This window comes from Hyla sarda, chromosome 8 (assembly GCF_029499605.1).
Source record: "Hyla sarda isolate aHylSar1 chromosome 8, aHylSar1.hap1, whole genome shotgun sequence".
Taxonomy (NCBI): domain Eukaryota; kingdom Metazoa; phylum Chordata; class Amphibia; order Anura; family Hylidae; genus Hyla; species Hyla sarda.
This window is the reverse complement of record NC_079196.1, coordinates 224,920,105-224,938,216: the sequence shown is the minus strand read 5'-3', so window position 1 is coordinate 224,938,216 and position 18,112 is coordinate 224,920,105. Positions and strand designations below refer to the sequence as shown.

The 18,112-nt window shown below is 45.1% G+C and overlaps 1 protein-coding gene across 1 annotated transcript; it reads right to left on the bottom strand.

The window, feature by feature from the left end:
- Positions 1 to 1,556: 1,556 nt before the first annotated feature.
- SGF29 (SAGA complex associated factor 29) lies at positions 1,557 to 16,274 on the bottom strand. Its single transcript, XM_056535707.1, is given in 11 exon segments — positions 1,557 to 1,995; positions 2,441 to 2,497; positions 2,499 to 2,616; positions 4,434 to 4,472; positions 4,559 to 4,705; positions 4,789 to 4,918; positions 8,417 to 8,481; positions 8,714 to 8,786; positions 13,839 to 13,914; positions 14,510 to 14,603; positions 16,130 to 16,274. Coding segments are annotated over 11 exon segments (1,044 nt in total). The 5' UTR covers positions 16,258 to 16,274; the 3' UTR covers positions 1,557 to 1,878.
- Positions 16,275 to 18,112: the final 1,838 nt, after the last annotated feature.

The window sequence follows — 18,112 nt, the reverse complement described above, 5'->3', positions numbered from 1 at the left end:
TTGGACTGTTGCTCACATGACCTAGTTACAGTAATAAACCACATGGATGCTGCTATAGGACTAGTGATGGTGATATATAAATAATAAGTGCGGAGTGCTTCTTTATAGAAATACAGTTTTATTTGCACAATCCCACGGATAGAAAGTCCATTGCGCCATTTCCTCATCTTATTTCTGCACATGGACCAGACGCTTGATTTTGGACATCGCACTGAACGTGGAGAAAAACGTGATGTAAACCCGGCCCAAATAGGAGTCAGAAGTGTGAACGGCGCCATGTCCGACCTTACAAGGCGTTCACTATACATGGCCCTGTGCTTTATACGCTGATGGTCTATATTAAAGGGGTATTCACACATTATTTCTTTCTTCAGTCTTTAAGCCCATGAGGCCAAGTTATAATACTGTGTAATTTACTTCTATTACCTCTGGGTGGCGCTTTGTCCTGTTTTCATGCAGAAGGGCAAGTCTTGTTATTTTACTGCTGTCTCTGACCTTTCCCAGCATTCCATGAGGCCAGAGAAGATATGTCATAAGTCACATGACCTTCAGGGGGTGTATGAGATTTACTGAAGTAATATTATATACACCGCCCGCCCCGCACCCCCCCCCCATCCCCCCCCCCCCCCCCCCCGGTGACCATGTGACTTATGATATTGTCTCTTACCTTTCTCAGCGATCCAAAGGACAAAAAAAATGCGCTCTGCTCCTAGCGCAATCAGTGCACCGCCGGGACATGTCTATTATTCTCTGCTGCTCGTCACCGTACTCTGACGAGCAGCAGAGAATAGACGTGTCCCGGCGGAGCACTGATTGCATGAGGAGCAGAGCAGCAGCAGGGACATGTCGGGTGGCGGTGAATGAATGAAGCAGACATGCGGAACAAGTTGGCTTCATTCATTCACCGCCGCCCGTTCCCGACATGTCCCGCTGGTGCCCTGCTCAAGAAGATGAGGAGCGGGCAGCAGGAGGGGGAATAAGGACACTGGGGTCAATGAATTATTATAAATATGCATTGGGGGGGGGGGGTATCATCAAAGTAGTAGTCTAAATACTCTGCTGGGAGCCCTGAATGCCTCCTCCATGGCGGCTATTCAGGGCTCTCGGCGGGGGATTTAAAAATTAAAGTTTACACAGTAGTATATAAATCATAGGGGAACGCAGCATGTCTGCCTTGATGTTCTATATTTGCGTAAAAAATGTCAGCAATGCGCAAAGTCTGACCGTGTAAACAAACCTTGTGCTGGTAATAAATTAGTGTCTACTGCACGAATAATAGACATCTGAAAATGTTCCGCCAAAAAAGACGCAATGAGTGACGCTGCACAAAATTATGCGTCAAATAATCAAAAAGGGGTAAAATTATTGATAAATGTCCCCCTTATTACATGTATCATGGGCTCAAAGGCTGAAGAAAAAGAAAAAAATCCTGCCGTACCCCTTTAAGGCAGTGTTTTATCAAACAGTGTGTCCCCAGCTGTTGCGAAACTAACTCCCAGCATGCCCGGGCAGCCTTCGGCTGTCCGGGCATGCTGGGAGTTGTAGTTTCGCAACAGCTGGGGACACACTGTTTGAAAAACACAGGGAAGCCTCTAGCGCAGACACCGCCATGTTGTATAGGACGTCCCATTCACATTATTCTGGGATCTATTGTATTCATTGACCAAACAACCTCATCGCATGATCACCTCCCAGCACTGCCCCCTATAGGAGAGGAAAATCCGAGCAGTTCTTTATCTTTTCCCCCCTTTTAGATGTAACAATTTTTTGGGGATGAAGCATTTAATGTATAAAAAAAAAAAAAAAAAAAAATTCTAAGACCCCCGTCCTACCCAGTGGACAATGAAGAGACTTTCTCCTCTGGTCTCGGTGACCTCTTCACTTTTTCTTCGGTTCCTTGCAGGCCACCACGTATCTCTGGGCCACGTTGAGGGGAGGCGAGTAGCCATCAGCGTAGGACGTGTCTTCAAACAGCACCGAGTAGTCGTCCTGGGGCTGAGATACCAGGAAGGGAAGACTCTGATCATACGGCCAAAGGGGGACACCTACTGTATCAGCCCCCATAGCCGTTCCTGGCAGTCAGACACCCCCCCCCCCCCCCCCAATACCCGTTCCTGGCAGTCACACCCCCCCCCAATACCCGTTCCTGGCAGTCAGACACCCCCCCCCCCCCATACCCGTTACTGGCAGTCAGGCTCCCCCCCCCCCAATCCCCTTTTCTGGCAGTCAGACCCCCCCATCCCCGTTTCTACCCGACCGTTCCTGGCAGTCAGACCAAGACCCCCCCCATACCCGTTCCTGGCAGTCAGACCCCCCATTAGCCGTTCCTGGCAGTCGGACCCCCAAATAGCCATTCCTGGCGGTCAGACCCCCCAATAGCCATTCCTGGCAGTGCCATGTTTGACACTCACCCCTCTTTTTGGTATGAATATGTACTCACCCGCTGTGGAGGGGTGTGGATCAGGGCTCGGTAGAAGCAGGTGGTAGAAGCAGGTGGTCTGAGGGTACAGCGCCAGCACTAGTTGGTCTTTCTGGAACAGCGCCTCCGGGTCGGTTTCTGGATTGGCTTTCCACTGGGGCAGAGGGATGATCCTGCGGCGGCTGAGCGTGTGACGTCTGAGAGGGAAACAATGACGCACAGGTTATGTCTCCATATCAGGATCAACGTCGTCTACCTCCTAATCAGGGTGCCTCCAGCTGTTGCAAAACTACAACTCCCATATACGGATTAAAATTTGTACACGCGGTTTCATACAGTTTAGGCTGCATTCACACCACGTTTTTGCAATACAGTTCCCGTATCAGGTTTTTGATGAAAAACTGATTCCTCAAAACCTGAATAAACTGTATCAAAACGTGTGTACAAAATTTTATCCTGTATACGGTTTGAAAAGTGATATCCGGTTGCATCCGTTTTTAAGAAAAAACACATCTACATTCTTAACTTTTCACTCCATTTTGAATAAAGTTTCACTTGTTAGATTGAAATTCCAAGAAAAAAACTGTGCAAAGTAAAAAACCGTATGGTGAAAACCGGATGGAAGCGTACGCACATACAGTTCTGTAAGGTTTACATCAACTTCCATGTTAAACAAACGTATACGGTTTAATACAGTTTCACCCGGACCAAAAAAACTGGTAGTCTAGGGTTTTGGGTCCGGGAAAAAAAAAAAAAAACGGACTAAACCAGATGATGCGTTTGACATATAATGTTAAGTCAATGCAAACTGTTTTCTATAGGGTTCCGTACGGGAACTGTATAGTAAAAACGTGGTGTGCATGCACCCTAATACCCGGCTCTGGAGAGAATGACAGATGTGCACCATGAGGGGGCTCTCAGGGGCCCTAACAGCAGTGACCGCACTAAATCACCACTTTTACAGGGTAACTAACAAAACCAGAACCAGGAAAGTCAAAACAACTACAGCAACCACTAAGCAATGAAAGTTTGAGCAGTAGGATAGTAAGTAGGGATGTCCCGATATTTTTTTAAGACCAAGTACTTGTACCGATACTTCCTCCTCCCCCCCCCCCCAAGTACTCGCCTATACCAATTACTAATACTTTTTCAAATTTTTTATTTTTTTTATAATGGGAAAAAGGGCTTTTTTTTACATTAAAAAAAATATATATTTTTTTAATTTTATTTAAACTTTTTGAAAGGGGGTGATTCAAATGTACTATTACTTGCAATCTGTAGATTGCATACACTGATCAGTTTTCATTGGCCATGGTTGGCTGCAGTAAAGGCGCGACGATCGGACGGCACGGTGCAGGGTAAGGGACCTCCGGCCGTCCTCTCCCCTGATCAGGACACTGCGATTACACCACGGTAATCCTGATCAGCATCCCTGAGCTAACCGGCAGTTAATCTCAGATGCCGCAATCAACTTTCATTGCGGCATCTAAAAGGTTAATGTGGGTCCCGGCTATGATGGGCGCACTGCGCTCGGGATCAGAGGGTGCAGGCGGCTTACCGCACCTCCCTGATACCTGCTGGCAGGAGTCCGCTGGCAGGTATCGGATTAGGTATCGGGGACATTTGCACAAGTACTTATGTAAATGTTCAGTATCGGTATTGGGACATCCCTAATTGTAAGTGAAAATAAGACCTGGGATAGCTTAAAGGGTTCTCTAATTTCAAATACTGATCGTCAGGATAAGCCATCAGTAACTAATGGCGAGGTGCAGACACCCACCACCTCCAGCAGGGAATACGCTGTCAGACGAGCTGCAGCGCTCACATGTAGTTAATATACAAATATAACCAAAGGCCTCAGCTCTGTACACTGTAGATGTGGTGCCGGGTACTGCAGCTCAGCACCACTGAAATACATAGGAGCTGAGCAGGAGTACCTGGCACCATTAGAAAACCCACCGCACCGTTCTTCCCTCCTCCAGAAGTCTTTGAATTCATGCAGATCATGTGATACTTACTCTTTTCCTCCTCGTCTATGTCATCCACTTCGTACCTAGAAAACATTGGCAGGGTTATGTATTGCCCTACAGTGATGCCCCCTCGAGTACCCCCCCCCCCCCCTGCTGGGCAGACACCTACTTGTTGGCGGCGTGACTGTAGCTGACCACCTCGGCCAGGATCCACTGCTCGTCCCCATCCACCGCCTTCACACGAGCCGCCACCTTGTCTCCGGGTTTGGCTACGTAATCACTAGAGGCTGGAATGGCGCCACACAGGGGTGGAGGTCTGCGACAGAGGAGGGAAAAACAAACATCACTATGGACTATAGACGGCATTTCATACACTCCAAGAAATAGGGGGCCACTTACTTCTCACCAGGCTTTCCAATCCACAGTGGCAGCGTCATGGCAGACTGCTGGAGGAGGGTCATCAGCACCCCGCGCCTCATGGTCTTCCTGGGCGGCTCAGAGTCATGGTATAGGCCGGCGATCTTGGCAGCTGCGAAGAGAATAAGAGGTGTGAAGCTGCTCATACAAATACATACAGGTCAGCTGAACCATTAAAGTGAATGAAGCCAAGCTGTAATACCACATACAACCTCAGGACAGGGTGGCGCTGTTTTTGGAAGAAAGTAGCTTTGTTTTTTTTAGTTTTTAAAGTGTATATATAGCAGCCTCTTCACCCTCAGCAGACGTCAGGGGAGGAAGCGGTCTGGCATGACCTAAGAACTTCATCCCACTGAGAACACGGGCATGCTTGGCCAGGCTGAGCGTGCATGATTAGATAGAGATCGGGAGAGACCAGTGTTCTGCCATCAGCTAGCCTATGTGTATGGCCAACTTAATGTACAATTGGGACCACGCCCCCAACAGTGTCCCTACCACGCCAGGAGCCCTGCAGGTTGGCATCTTAGGCGCTAATTATAAATGTATTATAAAAAATATAGTAAACCAGTCCTCAAAAAAAATCATGAAGAGTGAAAAATGAATAAATAGAGAGAAAAGGAGGATATCCAGTGTGAATGTCACAGTAAAACGTCATAGCTCCGCCCCCTGATGCCATCACACCCCGCCCCCTCAATGCAAGTCTATGTGAGGGGGCGTGACGTCTGTCACGCCCCCTCCCATAGACTTGCTTTGAGGGGGCGGGATGTGACATAAGGGGGCGGTGCTATGTTTGTTCCAAATGCTGAGCAGAGGAGTACCCCTTTTCCAGGAAAAAACTTTTTTTCTTATATTACCTGGCTACAGAAAGTTAAACAGATTTGTAAATTACTTCTATTAAAAAAATCTTAATCCTTCCAATAATTTTCAGCTGCTGAAGTTGAGTTGCTCTTTTCTGTCGGGCAACAATGCTCTCTGCTGACATCTCTGCTTGTCTCGGGAACTGCACAGAGTAGAAGAGGTTTGCTATGGGGATTTGCTTCTAAACTGGGCGGTTCCTGAGACACGTGTCATCAGAGAGCACTTAGATACAAAAGAACAACTCAACTTCAGCAGCTCATAAGTACTGAAAGGATTAAGGATTTTTTTTTAATAGAAGTAATTTACAAATCTGTTTAACTTTCTGGAGCCAGTTGATATACAATCTTTATTATACGTAAAATAAAATGGTAACCCGCTACTATCCAAGAGGGGCCCTTGCTATGGAAGTAGTAAGATGATAAAAATTACAAATAAATAGGATCACAAGTGTTAAAGGGGTACTCCGGTGAAAACCTTTTTTCTTTTAAATCAACTGGTGGCAGAAAGTTAAACATATTTGTGAATTACTTCTATTAAAAAATCTTAAGCCTTCCTGTACTTATTAGCTGCTGAATACTACAGAAGAAATTATTTTCTTTTTGGAATGCTCTCTGATGACATCACGAGCACAGTTCTCTCTGCTGACGTTATTATAATAATAATAAGTCTTTATTTATTGTTGTCCTTTGTGGGATTTGAACCCAAGTCCCCAGCACTGCAGGGCAGCAGTGCTAACCACTGAGCCACCATGCTGCCCTTAGCATACATCTGCTATCCACGGTTGCTAAAATGGACAGGGATGTCAGCAGAGAGCACTGTGCTCGTGATGTCATCAGTGTTCCAAAAAGAAAGGAATTTCCTCTGTAGCATTCAGCAGCTAATAAGTACTGGAAGGATTAAGATTTTTTAATAGAAGTAATTTACAAATATGTTTAACTTTCTGCCACCAGTTGATTTAAAAGAAAAAAGGTTTTCACCGGAGTACCCCTTTAAATTGAATAAAACAGAAATGGATTATAATAAAACAATGCCTCAGTCTCTTATGAAACGTACTGGAGGCCTTTGATTATGGACACTGATTCCTTAGGCTCGGTTCACACTGCGGAATCTCCGGGCTAAATCAGTCGGCACTAGGACCGCGCGGACACTGCAGTCTCCAATAGACTGTAATGTGTTCCGCAAGTATTTCCGCCTGAAGAAGGAGCAACGCCATTCTTCAGGCGGAAATTTTAAAGGGGATTTTCTGTTCACAAATTCCGAAGTGTGAACGGGAACCCATTCACTACACAGTACATTTTAGTAAGCGGAATTTCTGCCTTCAATTTAAAAGCGGAATTCGTAGTGTAAACCTAACCTTATAGGTGGTTTTATTATAATCCATTTCGGTTTTATTCAATTTAACACTTGTGATCGTATTTATATGTAATTTTTATCATCTTACTACTTCCATAACAAGGGCCCCGCTTGGACAGTAGCGGGTTACCATTTTATTTTACGTATAATATTGTACACTTAAAGGGGTTATCCAGGAAAAAAACTTTTTTTATAAATATCAACTGGCTCCAGAACGTTAAACAGATCTGTAAATTACTTCAATTAATAAACGTAATCCTTCCAGTACTTATGAGCTGCTGAAGTTGAGTTGTTCTTTTCTGTCTAAGTGCTCTCTGATGACAGGTGTCTCGGGAACTGTCCAGAGTAGAAGCAAATCCCCATAGCAAACCTCTTCTACCCTGTGCAGTTCCCGAGACAAGCAAGAGATGTCAGCAGAGAGCACTGTTGCCAGACAGAAAAGAACAACTCAACTTCAGCAGCTGATAATTATTGGAAGGATTAAGATTTTTTTAATAGAAGTAATTTACAAATCTGTTTAACTTTCTGGAGCAAGTTGAGAGATATATATATATATAATATATATATATATATATATATATATATATATATATATATATATTTAAAAAAAAAAATGTTTTCCTGGAATACCCCTTTAATTAGCCATATCTCAGGTCCAGAATATGGATTTACAACGTTTTACTTTGACATTCACACTGGATATCCTCCTTTTCTCTCTATTTATCTCTCCATTTTTCACTCTTCATGGTTTACTATATTTTTATTCAATTTTAGGTCTATTTAGGGTTTAGATTACACCAGTTAAAGGGGTACTCCCCAGGAAATAATTTTTTTTTTTTTTTTAAATCAACTGGTGCCAGAAAGTTAAACAGATTTGTAAATTACTTCTATAAAAAAAAAAAAATATATAATCTTAATCCTTCCAGTACTTAGCTGTTCTTCGATCCACAGGAAGTTATTTTCTTTTTGAATTAGCTTTCTGTCTGACCACAGTGCTCTCTGCTGACACCTCTGTCCATTTTAGGAACTGTCCAGAGTAGAAGCAAATCCCCATAGAAAACATATGCTGCTCTGGTCAGTTCCTAAAATGGACAGAGGTGTCAGCAGAGAGCACTGTGGTAAGACAAAAGGAAATTCAAAAAGGAAAATAACTTCCTGTGGAGCATATAGCAGCTGATAAGTACTGGAAGGATTAAGATTTTTTTTTTTTTAAATAGAAGTAATTTACAAATCTGGTTAATTTTCTGGCACCAGTTGATTTAAGTAAAATGTTTTCCAGGGGAGTACCCCTTTAACCTTGGGAACGTTCTTATGCTTTAGTGAGTTACACCCCCCCCCCCCTCTTTATCCATAAATGTATTATTATTTATTGCTATACTGAGTGCAGTCAGGTACTCACCGATACGTCTCTCCTCCAATAAGGACTTGATCTCGGCGATTTTATCTAATGATCTGCGCAGAATGCTGGGAAAGGACGGACAAACATGTCAAGACTGGATGACATTGCAAGAGCAAAATATATTGCAAAACTACAACTCCCAGCATGCCCGGACAGCCTTCGGCTGTCCGGGCATGCTGGGAGTTGTAGTTTTGCAACAGCTGGAGGCACACTGGTTGGGAAGATGGTAGCCGTTTTGCCCCGGAGATAACAGCTACCCCCCCATATTAAAGGCAGATGGTCGTGTCCGTCACTTACTTGCATTCGGCTTCGGCGTCTGCCTTGGCGGTTGTGTAGAGGCCTCGCAGTTTGGTGCGGTAATACGGGGAGACTGAGGAGACAAGAAAGAAGAACCAGGTTACAAGATCCTGCACAATACGCGACAGTAACGGGGGTCGCCTCTGCTATATGTGTGCCAGGAAGCTGAATGAGAGCCTGTTAAAATATGCCCCACCCGCTAAAGGACCCTCCAAAGCAGTGTTTCCCAACCAGAGCGCCTCCAGCTGTTGCAAAACTACAACTTCCTGCATGCCCGGACAGCCAAAGGGCTTCAAAGCATGCTGGGGGTTGTAGTTCTTCAACCATGGATTGAAGACCATTGTCTAATGCAGTGTTTCCAACCCAGGGTGCCTCCAGCTGTTGCAAAACTACACCTCCCAGCATGGCTGGACAGTCAAAGGCGGTCCGGGCATACTGGTAGTTGTAATTTTGCAACAGCTGGAGGGCCGCAGGTTGGGCACTCTTACCATAGAACAGTGTTTCCCAACCAGGGTGCCTCTAGCCGTTGGCTGGGAGTTGTCGTTTTTAAACAGCTGGAGGCACCCTGGTTGGGAAACACTGATCTAATGACTTACAACATGTCGCCAGGGCATGCTGAGCCTTATAGTCCCAGTGATTTCTAAGACCGCTGGGTGATTTTCTTCATGATCCCGATAAGCCACTGAAGAAGGCGGCAGGGCGTGTAGTCCGAAACATGTCTGGCCACATTATAAACAGCGATCATTGTGAGAATCAAAGCTAGAACTGCTTTCCCGACACCTCTTAATTCCACCCATTATCTTAAGCCGTAAACCAGGAGGAGGTAGCGTGCAGGGAGAATAAAGCATAGCCGTATGCTCAGAGCGTGCATGCAGCTTGCCGGCAACACCTTACTGCTGGCAGCGGCCACTTGAAGAAGAGAACAGGCCCACCCAGGACTATGGTGAGAGGTGCACAGAGCCAGTACTAATGTGATGCCGATATCTACTGAATTAGATCTTCTGATACTAAGTAGTTTTAATCTAAGTTTATTAACTTAAAGGGGTACTCCGAAGGGGGGGGGGGGGGAAATGTTTTCAAGTCAACTGGTGTCAGAAAGCTAAAACAGATTTGTAAATTACATCTATGTAAAAATCTTAATCCTTCCAGTACTTATCAGCTGCTGTATGCTCCACAGGAAGTTGTGTAGTTCTTTCCAGTCTGACCACAGTGCTCTCTGCTGACACCTCTGTCCATGTCAGGAACTGTCCAGAGTAGGAGAGGTTTTCTATGGGGATTTGCTCCTGCTCTGGACAGTTCCTGACACGGACAGAGGTGTCAGCAGAGAGCACTGTGGTCAGACTGGAAAGAACTACACAACTTCTTGTGGAGCATACAGCAGCTGATAAGTACTGGAAGGATTAAGATTTTTGCATAGAAGTAAATTACAAATCTGTTTAAAAGGGGTACTCCAGTGGAAAACTTTTTTTTATTTTTTTATTAACTGGTGCCAGAAAGTTAAACAGATTTGTAAATGACTTCTATTAAAAAATCTTTACCCTTCCAGTACTTTTTAGCAGCTGTATGCTACCGAGGAAATTCTGTTCTTTTTGAATTTATTTTTTGTCTTGTCCACAGTGCTCTCTGCTGACACCTCCGCCCGTGTCTGGAACTGTCCAGAGGCAGCATAGGTTTGCTATGGGGATTTTCTCCTGCTCTGGACAGTTCCTTATACGGACATCAGGTGTCAGCAGAGAGCACTGTGGACAAGACAAAAAAAGAAATTCAAAAGAACAGAATTTCCTCGGTAGCATACAGCTGCTAATAAGTACTGAAAGGATTAATATTTTTAAATAGAAGTAATTTAAAAATCTGTTTAACTTTCTGGCACCAGTTGACTAATAAAGACCTTAAAAAAAAAGTGTTTTCCACCGGAGTACCCCTTTAACTTTCTGGCACCAGTTGACTTGAAAACATTTTTTTTTTCCTTCGCGGAGTACCCCTTTAAATTAATAAACTTAGATTAAAACTACTTAGTACTGGAAGGATTAAGATTTTTACATCTTTACAAATCTGTTTAACTTTCTGACACCAGTTGACTTGAACCCCCCCCCCCCCTCCCCCCTCCGGAGTAGGGGTTATCCAGTAAAACACTTTTTTATATATATCAACTGGCTCCAGAAAGTTAAACCGATTTGTAAATTACTTCTATTAAAAAATCTTAATCCTTTCAGTACTTATGAGCTTCTAAAGCTAAGGTTGTTTTTTTCTGTCTAAGTTCTCTCTGATGACATGTGTCTCGGGAACCACCCAGTTTAGAAGAAAATCCCCATAGCAAACCTCTTCTAAACTGGGCGTTTCCCGAGACACGTGTCATCAGAGAGGATTTAGACAGAAAAGAACAACCTTAACTTCAGCAGCTCATACGTACTGAAAGGATTAAGATTTTTTAATAGAAGTAATTTACAAATCTGTTTAACTTTCTGGAGCCAGTTGATATATATAAAAAAGTTTTTTCCTGGAATACCCCTTTAAGACCAAGTTATTTGTCCGACTACTGCATCATATTAGTCACGTGAACTGTGAATACTGGGGAAAGAGTCATAGAAGCAGAGTTCTCTTTTAATATATACTTACAGTTGTCTGTGAGAAACAGGCATTACTATAATGGGGGTACCCCGCTGTTTAAAAAGGTATCCCCTATGCACAGGAAAGGGTTTAAGTGTCTGATTCCCAACCAGGGTGCCTCCAGCTGTGGCAAAACTACAACTCCCAGCATGCCCGGACAGCCAACGGCTGTCCGGGCATGCTGGGAGTTGTAGTTTTGCCACAGCTGGAGGCACCCTGGTTGGGAAACCCTGCTCTATAGGGCTGCCGTGTATATCCAGCTATCGAAAGGGGTCCCCGCCATCAGACACTTATCCCCTATCCCGTAGCGAGGGGATACGTTTTTAAAACACCGGAGTCCCCCTTTAGGCATAACACATTTGAGCATAACTTAAAGGGAAGCTGACAGCAGCGTCACCCGCACTAACCTGCTAGTACTGCCTGATAGAGCGGGTGACGCTGATCATTAGGGTCTTTTCCGTTTATCGGTACGTCGCGGCGTTGCGGAGATATAGCTAAAAATAGAAACATGTAAAATTAGTCTCTTCGGTGCACTGGTACGCCCCCGCCCTGCTGCCCCAGGTAATACACCCCCTTAAAAACGTACAAATAAAATGACATTTAGAAAATTAGTTTAAAAAACAGAAAACAAACAAAATAAGGTGTTTCACTAATTGGCTGTAATGATGCGATACGTTCCCTTTAAGAGAGCCGGAGGACGGATTCGTGGCCAATACGACGCCTGCATTATGTGGCGATGGCCTTCATAGCATGCTGGGGGTTGTTGTTCTCTAAAGAGCCATAGATTGGAGAGCATTGTCTAATGACATGCAGCCAGGGCATGCTGAGACTTGTAGTCCTCACTAGGTTTTGCGGTGCAGCTCTCCACTTGCTGTAAGACGACAACTACAGCCAAATACTATCACAGCATGCTGGGAGTTGTAGTTTTGCAACAATTGAAGATCCACGGATCGGCAGCTACTGATTACTGTCTTACAATATGCAGCCAGAGCATGCTGGGTGATTTCCATATACCTGCTACAGGAAGGGGATTAGGGATGTCCCGATATCACTTTTTTTTTTTTTTTAAGGTCATGTGACAGTAGAGGTGGCTCTAGACTTGGTGAAGCCTTAGGAAAAGGTCGGACATAAAGACCTCATTGACACTAAATTAAGATATGACAGTAGGTAAGTAGGAAATCCCCATTAGGCAAAAGCCTCCGTTAGGTAGGGAACCCCCACTATTAGGTAAAGGCCCCCAGAGGGTAGGTAGGAAATCCCCACGAGGTAGGTAGTGAATACATCTTATAAAAGGTAGAAGCACCCAGTATGTAGGGAATCCCCACTATTAGGTAAAGGCCCTACCCCAAGGGGGTAGGTAGGTAATACATCTTAAGGCTACGTTCCCACACGGCGTTATTTGCTGCGTATTTGCTGCTGCATATTTTATTTTCCCTGTTGAAGTCAATGGGTAGGAAAATACGCAGCACCAAATACGCAGAAAAATATGCCACGTGGGAATGCACCCTATAAGGTAGAAGCTCCCAGTAGGTAGATCATTTCCCCCCCCCCATTAGGTAGAAGCCCCCAGTAGGTAGGAAATCCTCCCTATTAGGCAAAAGCCCCGGCAGGTAGGGAATCCCCATATTAGGTAAAAGCCCCCAGGAGGTAGGTAGGGAATCCTCGCTATTAGGTAGAAGCCCCTTATAAAGGCAAAAGCCCCTGGTAGGTAGGAAATCCTCCCTATTAGGCAAAAGCCCCCCATAGGCAGGGAACCTAGGTAGTTAGGTAGGTAGGGAACCTCCGATTAGGTAGATGCCCCAGTTATAGGAGATCTGTAGTGCTCTGAACTTTATCCCCTACCCGAGGGATAGGGGATGAGTTTTAGATCGCGGCGGGGGTGTACGAGTGCTGGGGCCCCCCCGTGATCTCCTGTATGGGGCCGCAGCAATGTACAGGAAAGGGGGCGTTCCGTCCCCGCATGACGTGGCAGCCGACACGCCCCTCCATGTATCTCTATGGGATTCATGGAGGGGCGTGCCGGCTGACGCGTCATGCGAGGAAAAAAACGCCCCCTTTCCTGTACATTGCTGCGGCCCCGTAAAGGAGATCGCGGGAGGCCCCAGCGCTCGGGACCCTGCGATCTAAAACTTATAAAGTTCAGAGCACTACAGATCTCCTTTAAGTAGTTTCCCCCAACATGTCCCCTCAAAAATAAAACAAAAATCCCACTCACTTTACCTCCACTCCCACACTGAGGCCTCTGCATTCTCCACGCTGTTAGTGGCACAGGACCTTCTCCTGCAAACCAGAGTGCTGCAGGACCTGCACCTCTCCGGATATGGGAGCGAACAACATAGAGGTAATAGAGGTAAGGTAAGTGGGGTTTTTATTATTTTGATGGTGTGCGGTTATCGGGGACATTTGCACAAGTACTCAGATATCCTGTATCGGCGCCGACACCAGTATCGGGACATCCCTAGAAGATGTAAGGGAGCAGGGTGGTCACTGGGTCGGGAACAGCTGCTGCGTCACTTACTCTTGTTCTCCGTCTGCATCCGCTCGTGTGTCTTCTGGATATTTACCAAGTTGTGCTCGCTTCTCGATCGCTCCTCCTAAAAGGTAAAAAAAAAAAATACAAAATCAGAGCTGCGGCCAAAGGCTGTCCGGACATGCTGGGAGTTGTAGTTTTGCAACAGCTGGAGGTCCAAAGTTTCGAGACCACTTCACTAAGGTAAACATCCCGACCTATCACAAGGTTAACTGAGCTGGAACACTGTAACAAACTATCAGGACAAGAAATATGTGCAGCTGTCGTGTTTACCTCATTGTCTGGTCTGGGTGGTATTGTAACAAATCCTCAGCTGTAAAAAGTATTGGTTTACTGGTTGAGAAACATCAAATCATAATACATAATAATTCCCTTTATCCGTGGCAGCTTTATGTGATAAATGTGCACTGGTTGGACCGCATAAATTATTATTATTATTTTTTATTAAGCACAGATGTACCCTGATGACTATCTGGCATAGAAACACGTGGGGAACTCCTGTTTTTTTTTTTTTTTTTTTTTTTTTAAGACTGTTCTGTCATGTGCACAAGTATACATAAAGTTGTATATAACCCTCCTGCCCATAATATGTATGCATATATTCACATGGGGAGAAAAAAAAACGGCACCATGTGACCCCCGGCCCAGGCTTCCCCCACCTGCGTCTGTTTGATGAGTTGATGCAGCTCGCTCAGCAGCTCCGATATCCTCGTGTCGGCCGACACCAGCGCCATCTTGGCTTCCTTTTTCGTCCTTGGAAACAGAAGAAAGCAGGAAGAGTACAAAATTATAAGAGAAGCGTAAACGGCGAATACTGATACAAAGCAACCTGTCGCAAAACTACAACTCCCAGCATGCTTCCTCACCCGAAGGGTGAGGAAGCATGCTGGGAGTTGTAGTTTTGCAGCAGCCAGGAAGCCACAGGGTAATGGCACTTTGATGTACAATGCACACGACTCCATGCTGAAGCTTATAGTCCTTTAGAGACGGCACTATGATCACCACCCGGAGGGTTAGGAAGCATGCTGGGAGTTGTAGTTTTGCAGCAGCCAGGGAGCCGCAGGTTAAAGGCGCTTCTATATATAATGCATATGACTCCAGGGTATACTGTGACTTGTAGTCCCTCAAGGACAACACTAAGCTGCCACCTGAAGGGTGAGGAAGCATGCTGGGATTTGTAGTTTTTTTTTATCAGCCAGAGAGCCACAGGTTAAAGGCACATCTATATACAATGCATATGACTCCAGGGCAGTGTTTTCCAACCAGGGTGCCTCCAGCTGTTGCAAAACTACAACTCCCAGCATGCCCGGACCGCCGTTTGCTGTCCGGGCATGCTGGGAGTTGTAGTTTTGCAACAGCTGGAGGCACCCTGGTTGGGAAACACTGCTCCAGGGAATGACTCCAGGGTATGCTGTGACTTGTAGTCCATCAGAGACAACACTATGGCCACCACCCGGAGGGTGAGGAAGCATGCTGGGAGTTGTGGTGTTGCGACAGCCAGAGAGCAACAGGTTAAAGGGGTACTCCACTGGAAAACATAATTATTATTATTTATTTATTTTTTATTAACTGGTGGCAGTAAGTTATATAGATTAGTAAATTACTTCTATAAAAAAAAAAAAATCTTAATCCTTCCAGTACTTAGCTGCTGTATACTCCAGAGGAAATTCTTTTCTTTTTGAATTTCCTTTCTGCCTGACCACAGTGCTCAGCAGAGAGCACTGTGGTCAGACAGAAAATACATTCAAAAAGAAAAGAACTTCCTGTGGATCACACAGCAGCTGATAAGTACTGGAAGGATTAAGATTTTTTTTTAATAGAAGTCATTTACAACTTTCCGGCACCAGTTGATAAAAATAAAAAATAAAAATAAAAATACAAAGTTTTCCAGTGAAGTACCCCTTTAAAGGAGCTTCTTTATCCAATGCGTTTGACTCCAGGGTATGCTGAGACTTGTAGTCCCTCAGAGAACACCTCAATGGTGGCCACATTGGTTGTCTCCTAGATTGTTAAGGGTGAAAAACTCTAATAAACAGGATATAACCGTAGGATGTAGCTGTATTACTATACGTTCCTACTGAGATGTCGCGATATACCGCGATACATACAGCACCATGGCGGTGGACGAGGCGCCTTCTCCAACATTCATAGCGCGACATAAACACGACCCTTCCCCTTCTTCCCCCTATTTATAAGCCCCGGGAGGTGGAGCCTGATATATCACAACAGACGCCTGCGCAGGAGGCGATATTATCGCGACACAGAGGAGCCGCACTCACCGGGCAGGAGAAACAGAGGCCTCTTCCCCGAGAACAGCCCACGGCAGGGAACTGCGGTCGCGGAATGATGACGTCACCGTTGCCTGGGAGACGGCGGCGAGGGGGAGCTCGCGGGGCATTCCGCGCATGCGTAACTCGTGCCTCGCAGTTCACCTAGTCACTGGGAGTGTAGTTCTTGGTGTAGGTTCACTGCGCGTGCGTGGATTTATTTTTATTTTTTTGTTTTTGTTTTATTGTTATTCTAACAGTTTTTTTTATTATTATTATTATTATTATTAAAAATTTAGTGTTTTTTTATAGTTTTTTTTTTTTTTTTTTTTTACTGTGTTTTCTCACATGTTGACAATGTTTCTACTCTACATTTACATTGTAGTACAAAAACTCCCAGCAGGTCATGTTAAAAGGATTAGAAAAAACATAGCTGCCTTTCTATCTGAAACAGCGCCACCCCTGTCCTCAGGTTGTGTGAGTTATTACAACATGGCTCCATTCGCTTCAATGGAGTTGCAGTACCGCATACAACCTGATGACAGGGGTGGCGCTGTTTAAGGAAGGAGGCAGCACCCGAATAAAACAGAGCATACGTCCTGAATGAAGTTGCTGTGGTCCGCCGTTCCCATTATCCCAAACATTATTATTTTCCAACACAGTGTGCCTTCAGCTGTTGCAAAACTACAATTCCCAGCATGCCCGGACAGCCGTTGGCTGTCCGGGCACGCTGGGAGTTGTAGTTTTGCAACAGCTGGAGGTCCACATTTTGGAGACCACTTTCAGGATCTTAGGATTTAGCACAGTGTTTTCAAATCAGTGTGCCTCCAGCTGTTGCAAGAACTACAACTCCCAGCATGCCATTGTCCTGGTGCATGTCATAACCATGGGTAGAGAGATCTCAAGTTTGGCGCTGACGCTGTCCTTAATCCCCGCGGTCCCCGTCTTCCACATATTCCAGATACAAGAGCTCTGCCCACCTTCCTCCGAGGTTCCCCTTTAGTCTGGATTAGGATGTGATACACTATGACGGTGGTTTCCGTACTGTGGACCTCCAGATGTTGCAAAACTACAACTCCCAGCATTTACTGACACCTTTTGTGTTATTTTTTTGCTTGTTTGACATGTTTTGAGCTAATTTCTTTTAAAAACAGTGCCACTCCTGTCCTCAGGTTGTGTGCGGTATTGCAGCTCAGTTCTAATGTGAATGGAGTGGAGTTGTAATACCACACAACCCCTGAGGACAACAAAATCAGGAAAAACCTGACAAAAACACTTGATGAAAACAGCGCCACGTCTGTCCTCAGGTTGTGTGCGGTATTGCAGCTCAGTCCTAATGTAGTGAATGGAGCCAAGTTGTAATATCACACGCAACCTGAGAACCGCAAAATCAGGAAAAACCTGACAGAAACACTTGATAAAAAACAGTGCCACGTCTGTCCTCAGGTTGTGTGCGGTATTGCAGCTCAGTTCTAATGTAGTGAATGGAGCTGAGTTGTAATACCACACACCCCCTGATGACAACAAAATCAGGAAAAACCTGACAGAAACACTTGATAAAAAACAGCGCCATGTCTGTCCTCAGGTTGTGTGCGGTATTGCAGCTCAGTTCTAATGTAGTGAATGGAGCTGAGTTGTAATACCACACCCCCCCTGATGACAACAAAATCAGGAAAAACCTGACAGAAACACTTGATAAAAACAGCGCCACGTCTGTTCTCAGGTTGTGTGCGGTATTGCAGCTCAGTTTTAATGTAGTGAATTGAGCCATGCTGTAATACCGCACGAAACCTGAGAACAACAAAATCAGGAAAAACCTGACAGAAAACACTTCATAAAAACAGCGCCACGTCTGTCCTCAGGTTGTGTGCGGTATTGCAGCTCAGTTCTATTGAAGTGAATGGAGCTGAGTTGTAATACCACACCCCCGATGACAACAAAAACCTGAAACACTTGATGAAAACAGCGCCACGTCTGTCCTCAGGTTGTGTGCGG